Raw genomic sequence first — 15,724 nt, 5'->3', positions numbered from 1 at the left:
CACTCCAGGGGTATTAATACTCACTGGCCACCTCACTAACAGTGGTTACTTTCCCTGGTGCAATATTTGTATTGCATTTCCCTTAGGACATCTTCATTTCCTGGTGTAACTGGTACTTTTAAATCACATGAACTTTACAATAGGTAACATATATATTTTGTGTTTTTTGTCTAACTAGTATTTTTGGATGAATATTCAGAGCACAAATTTCAAATTCCTATTAAAGTAAAATCAAAACAGGCACCTAGGTTTTACTGTATTTGAATTGAATGAGATAGTTGCTATTGGATACAAGAAGTGTTTCATCTATGTGGAAACTTGTTTAGTGCATCAACCCCAATTTGTAAATAGAGCTGAGCAATATACACAATTGGCAATATTTATTGGCCTGCTAAGAAAGCTAGAATGGCTTTATGTTAACCTTTTTCCAAAGACAGTTTCTTAAAGGTGATGAAACTGACCACAGTGTATCTATGAACTTTATTTTAATACCCTTAAGCAGGTAGCTCTGAGCAGTAATGGCAAATTCTTCTTTAAAGGGGAAGTTTACCTTCAAAAAATGTATTATTTTGAAAAAGTACACCACAAAACATGACTTTTTAAAACAATTTGTGGTTCAGTGGGTAGCACAGCTGCCTTGCAGTACTGGAGACCCAAGTCTGGGGCACTTTCCCCCCGTGTATGCTTGGGTTTCCTCCAGGTATTCCGGTTTCCTGCTACACTCTAAAACCATACAGGCCCGTTAACTGGCTCCTTATAAAGCTGACTCCACTGTGCGAATGTGATAGGGACCTTAGATTGTAAGCTCCACTGGGGCAGGAGGTCCAATTTAATGTATTAGTTGCTGAGATTTTAACTAATACATCACACTGTAATTGTTTATAAAACCAGCAACTTGATTTGCTGAGCTGCCCCTGTGAAATAAAATGGGGGAAATAAATCTTACTTTATATAATAAATTGTAGAAAAACAGAGAAAAAAATGCAAGAAAAGTTATTGTGTGTGGTGTACTTTTTTAGGAGGAGAAAAACCTGGTGAAAACCTTGGCCCCCGCAACAGGCCTCCCTTGTCTTTACCTATTAAGATCACTGGTGACCCCCAAAACTGCCGTTGGTTTGGGAGGGGTAAGAGAGGACTCTGGAGGGGGCTTAGAAGTGTACTTGGGCTGGAAACTGAGTGTTTGGGCTTAGGTTTAATCAGTGAAAACACAACTTAGCTTTGTGACAGTAATGTTAATAAACCATAAGGGTCTTTATGGGCTAGTAAATCCCTGTCTGTATTGGATTTAATGATATGTAACTTGAAAAATGGTCAACAAAATTGTTGTGCTTTTCTTTAAATCACCTTAACTCTAAGGGGCCGATTCATTAAAACACGAGTTCTAATCCCGAATGGGAAAAATTCGGATTGGATACGATAATGTCTTAATAAATCTCCCCTTAAGGGTCACTGATAAAAGAGTCTTTACGTGAAGAGTGCATTTGGCCAATCACTTGCTTTCTTTGGCTAGTGTAGTAGGAACCACAGCTAACATGCCAATTGTGTATGGGGTTTTATTTGGCAGATGACAATATTTGTTGAATCTTATTGAATGCATTAATATCAGAAAGGAGAGTGTGTCATTCAGAAGAAAAAAAGCCCAACTTCCTGGCTTCTAAAGCTGACCTCACATTGGAAGTGGAATATAATTGCACACTCGTGTGCCTAAAATAAATGTACAGTAACTGTCATTGCTCTGTATATGACTTCCTATGGCAGAAAGGACAATTGGTAGGCAGTGGGTACCAAGACAGCGTGTAAGGGTCTCAGAAGACATGGCTTCATGCCTAGTGATGTTTCACTGGAATCTGAGTTACATCCATTGGCCCCGTAACAAAGAACATATAAGCGGTACAGTGTTCCAGCAGCAGACAGAATGGAGTCAGTAACATGGTACTTGGTTAGTAGGTGGGACATTTCCCTGGTAAAGCTTTGCATTATGATCTCTGTATCTCTCTTTGCACAGAGAGCCTAACACATACTCTGCTTCCCTTCTTTTACTCAAAAGCCTGGGGAATGGGGATATTTATTTCTTTAATTTATTTTCTCATATTTTTGTAAAATCAGCAGAAATGCAATAAAATATATTTCAACAAAATACTTTATTATTCCACATTATTTACCAAACCATGAGCAAGTGCATGGTACAGTTCTTTAGACTTGCCTTGGCAACCTTGTGTGAACTGCTAAAAACCAGGTAAGAAAAGAACTAGAAAGAAGCCTGTTGTTACTTGTATCCTGGACTGAAAAGAGCTGCTGCCTTTTGATGTTCTTCATTCTATACATGTAACATTGTCGTGCCCGCTTGTGTCACATATATAAACAATCCTTTATCCTTGCCCATTTACTGAAAACTTGCCCCTTTGCAGTAGGCTGTAGCAACCAATTACATTTGAGCTTTAATTGTCCTTCCTGCAGAAGAAACCAATGTGTCTAGGGTGCATTTGGAGTGGGGAGTAGGGGGATGCCCTGGGTGTCAATACTACTTGACCCTTGCCCTGTTGGTTGCAGTGGGTTACTGCACAGGTGCAAATGTGCTGTGTGTGTGTGTAAATAAGCACCACAGAATCTAAAAATACTTAACTAAGCACATGAATGCTTCTGTTGTAAGAATTCTCTCCAACCATAATTTTGTAAAAATAAATATTGACAGTGCCCTATATAATGATTTACAGGGGTCACTGTACACATTTATATGAAGAATATTGATAGTGAAGTCTGTGGAGCCTTTGAGCAGACTTAGGGCCATAAAGATCCTTTGGGTGGCCTCCAGTTAGACAGCCTTGACCTATGTTATCAGCAGGAAATACATGCTACTTTTTTTAGACTTAATCTTGTGGATACATCAATCTGCGTCCCTACAGAGGAGGTTCACTTGTAATTTGGGGTTGCTTTGGTGCCCCTGGAACTGGGTGCTTTTGGTCTACATGTGGCGTTAGAAGTACATTATTAAACCCAGAGTCCGAAAACTGAGTCCCTGTTGCAGATCATGTTGCTTCCAGCAGCACTAAGACCTGGGAAGACAAACCAATGGACTCTGGTGATGCCCAGTAATAAGTGCAGATCTAAATCCCTATAGATCCTTTCAGGTTCCTGTCCATGTTTCAAAAAAAGGGGTGGGCGTGTCCTAATGGTCCCTGCCAGAAGCACATTAGGAGGGGATAGCCAATCAGCCAAAACAGGCTTCGGCTCCCTATCAGGATTCTGTTTATGGACTATACATACAATGTATATGTGCTACATACACAACCAGGTGTTCCTGTCTGGAAACTCAATTTACAAGCAGGACATCAGAGTAAGGTCAGACCCATGCCCACTCTATAACAACCGAAGTGAAGAAAAGAAAATTAAATCATTTTTATGAGAAAATGCTTTAAAGAATAATGAATTTTATCCGTAATTAAGAATTATAGATTCTAAGTTTCGACTGAAGTCTTCAGGGAAACCAGAAAAGCGCCATGGCCTTGGATAGCAACCGTCTATGTAATACTGGGCTGAGACAACATTCATGATTTTAAAGTGTTTAATGAAATAATATACATTTAAAACATCTGTCCCCCAAAAATGTTATAGTAATAACAAAGGCAAATTTAATTGTACAAAAAAAAATTTATTAATCTAAATTTGGCCAGCGACAGAGCAAAGATGACATGGTCCGACCTCACATTCTGGTGTTGGAAACCATCAGCGCAACAAACGCCGGCATTGTTTAAACATCACGTATAACAGTCATTTGTTGCTTGCACACTTGGATACAGGTGCTTTTTTGTTTTTTGTTAGCTGACAAGACAGGTTCCCTAAATATAGAATTGTGACGTTGACTACACTTAATACCAGCCTAACATATTGATTATAGTATGTAGTGATGGAGTCACCTCTGGGATACGAGGCAGCCTATTTATGGCACAGCAGTAAATCTTCATATGCTGAATGCATGGACTCCTACAAGCCACTCTATTCCCAATGCTATGGCCATCAGCTCTAGTAACAGTGGAACACAGTGAATATGCCTTTTCTGCAAAGAAACACCCACTGACTGGAAAGCCAGTACCAACGGGTGACAAGGGAAAATAAAATAGCTGTGCACAGGTGTTTTATGCAAAAAATAAAAAAAAAAAAAGTATATACACATATTCTCATTGACTACAAGAGATGCAAAAAGCAGGTTTGTCTGATCTAACCTAGAGTTTCCTCCTCTAACCAGTGGGGCAAATAAACCTGTACACGCCAAACTCAACAGCAACTTGGGGGAGACCAAAAAAAAAGTTAACCCAAAAAAAAAAGTTTATTCACGTTTTAACACTATCCTCTCTTTGAACGGTTTGCAGCGCAGCATAAATAAAATCTGGAAGAAATAAATACAATTTTGGCTCCTATGGACCATAAGAGAAAGGGAAGGCAAGGTTGGAGGGCGAGGAAAGGCTGTGTTGCTCCCGACACATCGGAGAACCATCCTGTGTACAAAGGGAGGGACACGGTGGAGTGGGACAAGAGGTGATAAAGGAAGGTTTGCAAAAGGCGCCTATGTGTCCTCACTCATTTCTTGGCTGTCTGTCCTGGCAATCTTTCGTGGGGGAGCCGACGTCTCTCCAATTTCTAATTGGTCTTGATCTCTTTTCTTTGCAGCATTCTAGTGAAGGAGAACACACAATTTAAAAAGCTTTATTTAAGAATGCACAATTTATTATCCTAACAAAAATGTACCCAAGCTATAAACCAGCAATTCATGCCTCAGTCATGGGCACTTCTAGGGCTGCTGCCACCCGTCATTGCCAATATCAATAGCACAGAGTACAGAGTTCCTTTAACACAATTTACTATATTGCTCATTAAACCTTTACATCTATGATCTACAACCTTTTTTATACTAAGGGTCGTAGTTCACACAATGGCTGAAAGCTAGCCACACAGACATTTAAAGGAACAGTAACACCAAAAAATTCAAGTGTATAAAAGAAATTCCAATATAATGTACTGCTGCCCTGCACTGGTACAACTGGTGTGTTTGCCTCAGAAACACTACTATAGTTTATATAAAGAATGCAGCTGTGTAGCCATGTGGGCAGCCATTCAAAGGAGAAAAGGCACAGGCACTTAGCAGATAACAGATAAAACACTATTGTATTATACAGAGTTTATCTGTTATCTTCTATGTAACTTGTGCCTTTTCTCCTTTTTTCCAGCCTGAATGGCTGCCCCCGGGGCTACACAGCAGCTTATTTATATAAACTATAGTACACACAACTTTTACCAGTGCAGGGCACTAGTATATTATATTTTATTTACTTTAAAACTCTATAATTTTTTGGTGTTACTGTTCCTTTAAAATACACAAACTTAGGACCTCTATAGATTTATACAGTCTCCAATATCTCTACAGGCAAGTATACAATAAGCTGCAGGCTACACACTGCAGTTATTAATCGCGAGTCTTTTTCGGCGATTTGCGCGAAATCGCGCCGCCGCGTCTGCCATCCCGCCGGCGACTTACATGTTCGCCGGTGGGATGGCAGGGGTAGGCAACTCGGGGAGATTAGTCGCCCGCGAACAGGGAGTTAATCGCGGGCGACTAATCTCCCCCGTGTGCCAGAGCCCTTAACAGCAGGGTGGCTTCTACCACAAGACAAGCCTTCATAGTAAGAAATCAAGTGGGAAGCTAAGAGGCTAATCAGAATCCAACGGGGCCAACAAAAAAAGGCTGTTCCTGAGGGCTATTACTGTTTCCCCCACAAACAGAAAATTTAAATTTGAATTAAGTAGGAAACCTATTAGGAAAAGCCTTTTGTCCTCTGGTAAATATGATGACACAATAGTATTGGTAATAATATGAATATTAACTTTATTAGGCCCATTGCACTTGCATGAAATAATATAGCCTTTCCTGATTAAAGTTAAAAAAGTTAAACACTACAGTGTTAAAGGGCCAATACACAGTTGCAAGAGTTTAGGCATTTGTGCATAGAGGGCATGGATAATGCAATCCATGCTGATGGGGATATGGGTGTTTGGGAGACAGGGCAAAGAATACGATTTAAAATCTTATTATAATCCAATTAAACGCAACATAAAAAGCTCCTCTTTATCTGCTCTGTTTAAGACACAGACACAAAGGTGGGCAAGGCAGAGGTGATCATCAACTAGACTGTTTACACACAGAAACGTATGATAGTGTGTATTTATGCATAATTGTAAAATGAATAGAAATAGCTTTATTCCCAAACAGATGAACATTTTAACAGCCATGTATTAACCAACAATAGCCAATTACACTTTTATTTTATTAGTCTTATTCCATCTACACTGATTGAAACCTACTGCCAACTGGGTGCCATTGGTTACTACACATGAAAAATTGCATCACAACATCTTGAAGCACAAATTTTAGGTACAAAATCTAGGGTTGTTTAGGGTTTAGCCAATTACCTAATACTGGAAACTTATAGATTTTTAGAGCAGAAGACACTAAAGCAGCTTTTACCAAAATGACACAAGTTCCGAGTCTTGATATATCTGTGCCCCTGAGATCAGCCTTTTAAAATACGTATCTTTTTTTCATATGCAAATTGCTAATCTTACCTTTTTGTCCCATTGCTGGTGTAGATAACGCAGAAGTATATTTGTTTTCTCTGTTACTATGACTGAATTAAAGGGAAAATAAGAGACTATAAACATACATTTTTATATAACGAGAAAGCAATTGCTAAGGTCTAATTTTATTATTTTAATTTTGATTATTAAACAAGCTGAACAGGGGCATGTTGTTCTCTACATGGGCACGGGATGCGCACATGCAAGTAAACTTTACATGCACTTTGATGACTGTGACTTTACTAGTAAAGCGGATACAGAGCAAGAGAAGAATATCAGTACAAGACTACTTTGTTTTCTTGCTTGCTATCCCACAGAGAATAGTTGTACTGGTAGCATAACTTTCCACAGCAAGTTCCCTCTGGTATAAGGACAGAACACTACCAAAAATGACCTACATTCCCAGCAGCATTTCACCATCACTCAGTGTGCACAGAAAGGGTGATGATAAAAGTGCCTGGGGAATAACAATTAAGCTGGATTGTCTCCAAGAAAATCAGATGGTTACCAGGTAAGCAAGAACCCAAAAATGATGACCCATTCTTGAATAGGAATGCTGTACATTAGAACTAAAAATGTTGTTGACTTTTAAAGCATACAGTTTTATTTCCCTACATACATCTGAAATGGTAGTTAATTTTTCAGGGTGTCATTCAGATTCAAATATCAGAATTATGTTGTCATGCACAAAATTACCTCGTTTTGAGTTAAGAAGATCAAAGGCGTTAAACGAGGAACTGAGCTACCCTACAGTTTGAAAGGCTAGTACAGGTATAGGACCTGTTATCCGGAACCGGTTATCCAGAAGCTCCGAATTATGGAAAAGCAATCTAACAGACTCCATTATAATCAAATAATTCACATTTTTAAAATGATTTCTTTTTTCTCTAATAAAAAGTACCTTGCACTTGATCCCAACAAAGATAAAATTAATCCTTCTTGGAAGCAGAACAATCCTATTTAGTTTAGTTAATGTATAAATGATTTTTTAGTAGATCGAAATTACAGAAAGACCCCCTTATCCAGAAACCCCAGGTCCTGAGCATTCTGGATAATAGGTCTTATACCTGTACCATAATTTGGAACCAATGTTCAAAAGTATTTTTAAAGGAGACATATCCTATAAAAAAAATATGAATGTACCAGGGAATTATACTCGTCTAGATATAGAAGGATTGTGCTTAAAAATGTTGTGTTTCAGACTGATTTATTGAGAAATTCCACAAAAACCCCACTAGCCCCGCCCATCTGTGCCACTTCCTGCTGGCTGAATTCTCTGGATGAGCTGGGGAGCCGGCGGCCCTCCGTACCCTGCACTGTAGGATAGGAACCAATCAGCAGCTAGGCTGACCTGATAGGGAACTGAAGCCTGTCTGTGCTTGTGTGAGTGCAGGGCTGTGATTGGCTCTCTCCCTCCTACTGTGTTTCTGGCAGGGACCGTTAGGACACGCCCACTCTTCATTTCTCTCAGACAGAGAAGCGATAGGATCTATAGGGAGCTCCAATAAAGGGGCCATTGTTACAGATAGGGTTAATGTTTAGCCCAAAGGGAAACCAGCACCAGATATTATTCATAATTGCCTACAGGGTTAGGGGTTTCCCATTTATCCAATATGTCTCCTTTAACAATAAAACAAACAAAGCACTACAAAAATAAATTTCACCACATTTATGAAGCACAGATGCAATTAAAACTTACCATTTGCTTTAGGCCAACAGAAAAATAATGCCTAGGATTTACTTACTTTGGTCAGAGGGGTATTCTCTTGTGGGGAGGTATACTGATGGCCGTCTGTTCTGTAAGAAAATGTTCACAGATCAGAAAGCTCTGAATAATCTCATAAGCTCATTCAGCATAACATAGAAAAATAAGATTAGATGATAGATACATAGATATTTAGACGAAGAACCCGTACATGTAAGTATTTACTGAATAAAACAATGGTTGTGAACAGCATGACCCACAATGCATTTGTGTCTCCCCACTTTGGGTTTATGTGATGAGATCAACTTGGTGATGACTTCTCACAGTAGGCAAAAGAAATGGACTATGCTGTTAGTTACTGGTATACAAAATATAGCACATGCTGCTGCCATTAGAAACTATGGAATCTATATTCAGCCTGCTCAACTAGTACAAAGGGTGTGTTGCATATAATGTCATGCTGGATGACTGATTACTTATCATGCTGCAAAACTCCTTGGGGGAAATGTAATAAAAGTCATGGATTATTAGTGAGGTGCTACTTATAAATAAATCCAATATATCTAAAACCAGGCGCTGACCCAGTGCTAAGGGAACATGTGGGCTCATGTACATCTGCAGTCAGTTGTACATAAAACCACTTTCCTCAAAGGTACTTGCTTCGAAATGCACTCCTTGCCATTCCTATATTTGGGCTCAGGTCTTCCTGCCTTCCATTCTTAATGGAACGCTGCTGAGCCGACTGACACAGGGGAACCCTGGACCCACTTCCACATTGGACCAGGCAGTAGCTCCAGGGTTCCCTCAGCACCCTGCATCAATAACCGCAATTCAGTTACACCAAAAGAGTGGGGCAAATGAAGTACATACACAGTTGTGTTAATGTTGCTGTACTGGAGGAATCTGTGGTAGGTGAAATTTTGACAAACGTATTGCCCCTTTGCACTTGTGGACGTACATGTGCCCTGTGGTCTCTTACAACAGCAGTATATTTACAATAACTAGGGAAGACCAGTGGGTCCCCAATCAGTATGCTAAATTAATACCCAGGCACCATGGACAACACAAGAGTTTCAAAATATTATGGAAGCAAAAGGGGTTTTTTCCTTATTTTTTCTATGCAACACCCTTAAAAATTGTGCCACACTTTGTGAACCCTTGTTTTTTTAGCTTGTTCATTTATTTACTGAGGAAAATGATCCAATGTTACATAGGTGTGTGGCAAAATATGTAAACTTTTGCTTTCAGTAACTGTTGTGCCCCCCTTGGGCAGGAGTAACTAAAACTTAAGGTTTCCAGTAAATGTTCATCTTGGATACATTTTTGACCATTCCTTTGCAGAACAGCAATGCTGACAGGCTCACTTGACAGTTCACAAACATTCCTTTTTGACTTGGCCATTGCAAAATATTAACTTTCTTCTGCTTGAACCATTCTTGAGTAGATCAACTGGGTGCATTTAGGGTTCGTGCTGCATGACCACTTTCTCTTGTGCTTAAGTTCACAGACGGATACCCAGACATTCTCCTGCAAAATTTGCTGGTACAGGTCAGAGTTCCATCAATATGGCAAACTATCCTTGTCCAGAGGCAGCAAAGCAGGCCCAAATCTGAGGAGGTCCTCAAAAATCTCTTGTTTGAGCCATGAGACACACTTCCACAAACTTGTGTTGGTATGATCAGGCTTGGATAGTCTGAATAAAAAGCAAGGCCTACCCACATAGAGAAGATCATCATCGCCAAACTCCTGACACTGCTTCCAATGTACTGAGAATCTTAGATGTTCACACACTTTTGCTGCAGAAAAATATTTAATGTTGGGCCATTTTCCTCAATGAATAAAGGAACAAACACTATGTTTTGAGTTGTTTAATTGGGTTCCCATTATGTAGTTTAAGTACTTTAGGAGTAGAAAAAAACCCAATCACGTTTAGTTCATATTTATGCAGAAATATTGAAAGTTCAATAGGATCAAACTTATAACACAATATAAGGCAGTGTTTCCCAGTCATTTACTCACTGAGGCTTTACACACAGAGTCTGCATGGAATCTACTGAAATTACTCTCATTGTAGACAGGTAGTCCTTTCAAGAAATCAGCCTGAAAGCATAAAAAGCAAGCACATAGATTTTTAAAGGGCAAAAAAGAGAGGCAGGTACCATTAGGAATAAATAGGATCTTATAATAAATATTTGAAACAAGCAAGTGTAATATAACTAAACAGGTATTTCATTCCAACTTCCTATACATTAACAGGCAGATATACATAAGTTCAGTATGTTACTGCTTGTTATTGGCACACTATATACTCCTGGGATAACTAACAACTACAATCAGCTGTTACACAAAGGCAGAATGCCAGTTGTATATGGACAGTATTGAACCAAATTGAGTATTATATAATTGCAAGTAAAAGCAGTATTTGATGATCCTTTTCTCTCCTCTGGTTCTGACTCTGAGAACCAGTCATTTCTCCTCCAGCTGGCTTATGGCTTCATTTCAGAGCCAGCATTGGCAGGAACAAAACACAATGTGACTGATTGCTCTTTCAAAAGCAAATACATTTACAAATGACTTTAAATCCACTGAACATTTTTAATGAATGTATGTGAGAAAGTTGCTTAAGAATACATTTTCTTTTATCATGCAAATGTCTGTTTTGGGGTGGGGGATCCCTTCAGCAAAAACAAGGGGTGTAAACTTATCTAATAAAAGCTTCCTGTGCATCTTCTAAATGCTCTTTAATGAGTATTAAACAGTCCATCACAACAGATCGAAATCCCTCTGGCCAATGTATGTCTGGATGCCCAGCTATTGCAGTGCCAGGGAAGAGGGGCAACATGCAGATCACACAAATCTACCCTCCCTCAAACATATCTGTAGCACTGATGGGCAGCACACACAGCCTACATTACTGATATCATTACTCAAGGCAACTAGTAGACTGGCCCCTAATCAGTGCATTGATGATTCAAATAATGTACAAAGATAGCTCCAGCCACAGGCTCTCTCTCTATTTCTCAGGTGTGGAACAGAGTATGATGGGAATTGTAGTTAACCAGAGGCTTACGAGGAACGCCTGTCCCAGCTAAATACACACAGGAAGCAGTGTCGCTGGATCCAGCTGTTTCTTTGGCTTGTGTGTCAGTGACCGGGGAAGACTCGCTAGTAAGTGACCGCTGCTGAAAGGCCTGAGCCATCCCTACGTACAATACTACTGGTGCTTTCTCTTAAAAATCTCGGCGTGACTGCAGTTGCCAATTCCTGACCTACTGCATGCACACCCATTGCTGCCATACGCACACTGTCTGGGCCTGACTTGCCTAAATACTTCCCACAGACACTGCATATCTGTCACTCTCATACTACCAACGTGCCTATCACCCCAGGCCTTTTCGCTTTAAATCAACAAATGCCACAACCATATACACACCATATTCAGCCTCCTCACGGCGTCTCCGGCCTCGCCCTCTCACACTAACATCCACCGCGGGAACCCCAACCCACCAGCCCTGTTTGTCATTGGGCATCGCGTTCCGATATTCGCCCGCCTCTTCCCTATTTTGCCCTCCCCTATTGGATGTAATGCCGTTCTGTCAGGGATACGCCACGCTCATGGGCCTCTGAGACTGCCAATCTCTGACGAAGTCCAGTAATCAAGGTTGATTGTCTCACAGACGATCACATGCTCTCTATGTCAGCTTCCTATTGACTGGCTGAACACGTTGCAAGGGGTTCTGGGAATTATAGTTTTTAAAGTTTGTTGATAACGCGGTTGAATGTCAATAGAATATTTCGTGAGGAATTGAGTGTTGCGGACCACCTGCTTTAGCAATCGATAATTCTGTATATTACTGTGTGCTTAGCTATAGGTGACATTGTTTCCGTATTACTTCATAGCATAACCTAGCATTTTTCTCTGGATTGTGTTGACGGCGCTTTAGACGCACCAAAAAATAAAGTAGGCTGAGATCTTAAATGCTTGCGACTACTGGGCTAGCCACGCCAAGCCTGGCTACACTTGTCCATATATACTGAATTTCATGAACGACTGTCATAGGGATGAAGGGCCACACTGTGCAAATGTGCCTTTAGATAACATTTAACTTCTACATCTTCATACAACTTGCTGCTTTATAATAACTTGTAATATGTTTAACAACCTGTCTTAAGTAACTTTTTGACTAGTCTTTATTATTTATTTTGCATGTTTATTAACCTGCCTATATGCAGCCTGCTATGCTATCTTTATTTCTTTTCTTATCATATTGGAAATTATTTTATAGTTTCGGATCCTTTCGTACTCTATCCATCTTCATTTCTGACTTTCAAACTGCTTCTTGGTTCCTAGTTTAAGCAACCAGATAGCAGAATTGAAAGCAGAATTGTTGCAGAAACACCAAACAAATGGATCTTTGCCTGGTTTTGTCACCCATATGATGGTCTAAATCAGGGTGTTCCGGCTGCTTGGCTTTTTGGATAGCACTTACGTTTACCCCTCAAATATTTGACCAATCCCTGATCATGTTTCTGTAGCAGAGCCAGGCCATAGACATATGCCAACTCATCTTGCAACGGTAGCAGCCAATGTATGGCTAGCATTATGTGTATCTTAAAATCCAGCTAGGCCACTTATTATAAAATGTAATGATACACTTTTACGTCTGTTAAAATCAGGCTTAACCTTTGATCATTCTGCAACAGAAAAAGCAAGTTGTTTGCAGTGGATTCCGATCTCACTGCTCTAAGGGGCATATTTAAAATAGAGTATATATCCCTTTGATATATATGCCCAACCCTGATCAAAAATAGTGAAAACTCAAAATAGAAAACTCATCCTGCACCTGATCCTAACCCACAAAAACCTTAAAGGAGTGGATAACCTTTAAACTTTTAAAGGAACAGTAACACCAAAAAATGAAAGTGTATAAAACTAACTAAAATATGATGTGCTGCTCCCCTGCACTGGTAAAAGTTGTGTGTTTACTTCAGAAAGTCTACTATAATTTATATAAATAAGCTGCTGTGTAGCCATGGGGGCAGCCATTCAAAGAAGAAAAAAACACTATTGTATTCTACAGAGCTTATCTGTTATCTACTATGTAACCTGTGCCTTTTCTCCTTTTTTCCAGCTTGAATGGCTGCCCCCATGGCTACACAGCAGCTTATTATATAAATTATAGTAGTGTTACTGTAGCAAACACACCAATTTTACCAGTGCAGGGCAACAGTGCATTATATTTTTATTACTTTAAAGCTCTTTTATTTTTTGGTGTTACTGTTCCTTTAATATGTTATAAAATTAACAATTCTAACCAATTTTAAGCTGGTCTTAAATATTTATTTTGTATAGTTTGTGAATTATTTGCCTTCTTCTTCAAACTCTTTGTAGCTTTCCAATAGGGGTCACTGACCCTGGCAGCCAAAAAACTATTGCTCCATGAGGCTACAATATTATTGTTATTGTTACTTTATATAACTTACTTTTCTATTTAGTTCCTATTCATTTATCAGTCTCTCATTCAAACCACTCCATGACTGCTAAGATAATTTGGACCCTAGCAACGATATAGCTGTTATAACTCCAAACAGGAGAGTTGCTACACAATTATTGACATGATTAAACAACTACAAATAATAAAAATCAATTGCAAATTGTCTCGGAATATAACTCTCTACGTCATACTAAAAGTTAACTCAAAGGTGAACAACCCCTTTAACCTGCAACCTGTACTCACATCTTCCCACTCTGTATGCACCTATGGTTTTAGTGACTGTTCAGGAGCAGAGAAGGAGTGTATTTCCCAAGTCTGACCTGCACCCAACCCAAATCTTCAATAGATGCCTAAATTTGAACCCAAACTCACCATGTCCTAGGGGTTTTTGGTCAACCTGCATATCACTATACAAAAAGTAGGGGAAAAAATTACTAGTTTCATATAATTTCTAAAATTCTAGTTTAGTGTTTGGATTAATTTACAACAATGATATCCTGTTAAGATATAATTACAATTTAATAGAATTGCCTAGTTACTACATTTCGATCTATTAATATAATTTAAAAAATAAAAGTATAAAGAGGGGACTAATACCCTTCTAGTTTATCCTCCAGACAGTAACTGGTTACAATTATTGTTAATAGCAGCAAAGATAGCAAAATAGCCTTTGCTGCTGAACTAGTAAAGACCATTTACTACTTTTCCCCTGTGATTTCGAATAGCACAACAGCCAACCTTACGCCAGTAATCTTTCAGGTCAGCAGAGCCTGTGATTAACATTCGGTAACAAGGTAAAGGGACCCATATATAATTACCTTCATTTGCAGAAGCCAGACACTATGCATTAGTAAGATTATCTGCCTGTTGCCAAGCATACTGTCTTGGGGATAAAGCTCTCCATCTGATGATAAAGTGTTTAGCTATAGCTGCAGATTTCTTAAAAGCTCTTACTGGTGACCACTGGGGGAATGAAAATCAATAAACAAGGTAAAGAGGCATCCCCAGTAATACACAAAAAAAAAAAAAACAAACAACATAAAAATCAAAACAAGCGTGGATGGATGTGGCTCACAGGCTGGCCAAGCAGATCATTTGTATGTTTCAGGCTGCTTTAAATCTTGTCATCATTTTGCCCAGTTTTTCAATTTGGCAATCAGCTTTACAATTGCACCAGAGGCCAGTTATCTTATTTTGTGACAGCTTATTTACAAGGCTGTTTAAAGACAAATCTTTGCACATCTGGCCAGCAGAGGACACTATTTCTCTGAAGTCTAAGAGGAGAAGCAGAACAACAGCTCTTTTATATGAATAAAACTATTAAAGATAAGAGGGTACACTGGCCTGAATATTTGCCAAATATAAATAAAGTGAATACTCTTCTTGCTGATAAAAAGTCTAGAATTTAGACTTTAATTTTACAAAACTCATCTTAGAACTATATCGCAAGTAGCCTGATAGTTAGGACCATTCCGAGAAGCTGACCCTGATCCTCGAATTTGCAATACAGCAAGTTTTCATGACCATAGGGAATATGCCTCATTTTCCCAAAGGTATGGAGCACATTTTGGGTGGAGGATAATGGAAGGTTACTGTGGGGCTCTGTGCCTTAGTGTACATGCTGCAACCATACTATAGGTTGCTTGGTTGGATTTTTAAGTTGTGCTTTAGATGCCTGCCTCACAAATGTCTTTCAATGAAACATATTCAGACTATAAAAAATGATTAATGTCCACTTAAATAATAGTATGATGGTGTAGCATATACATGCATTGACATAGAAGTTACACGCTGCAGCTCAATTGGTGTTTCCCTACTGCTGCACAATTCCCATCTTCCCAAGTTATCTGGCATGCATATGACACCACCAATCCAATGAAGAAACACCCACACTAGA

General features: G+C 39.2%; 1 protein-coding gene across 3 annotated transcripts; it reads right to left on the bottom strand.

The window, feature by feature from the left end:
• Positions 1-3,548: 3,548 nt before the first annotated feature.
• dda1 (DET1 and DDB1 associated 1) lies at positions 3,549-11,873 on the bottom strand. 3 transcript variants are annotated; one of them, XM_012963436.2, is made up of 5 exons: positions 11,766-11,873; positions 10,352-10,432; positions 8,373-8,419; positions 6,616-6,677; positions 3,549-4,669 (listed from the first exon to the last, which is right to left on the bottom strand). In XM_012963436.2, exons 2-5 carry the CDS (start codon positions 10,399-10,401, stop codon positions 4,562-4,564), a joined length of 267 nt encoding a protein of 88 aa, XP_012818890.1. In that variant the 5' UTR covers positions 10,402-10,432; positions 11,766-11,873; the 3' UTR covers positions 3,549-4,561. The 3 variants fall into 3 exon arrangements, with proteins under 3 accessions (XP_012818890.1, XP_031756511.1, NP_001017216.1); XM_031900651.1 differs by lacking the exon at positions 11,766-11,873 and adding an exon at positions 11,403-11,700; NM_001017216.2 differs by having other exon boundaries at positions 3,629-4,669; positions 8,373-8,424; positions 11,766-11,835.
• Between the last annotated feature and the right edge of the window lie 3,851 nt (positions 11,874-15,724).

The sequence above is a fragment of the Xenopus tropicalis genome, chromosome 1 (assembly GCF_000004195.4).
Source record: "Xenopus tropicalis strain Nigerian chromosome 1, UCB_Xtro_10.0, whole genome shotgun sequence".
NCBI lineage: Eukaryota > Metazoa > Chordata > Amphibia > Anura > Pipidae > Xenopus > Xenopus tropicalis.
Note: the sequence above shows the minus strand (reverse complement) of the source record. Positions and strands in the feature narration are given on the sequence as shown.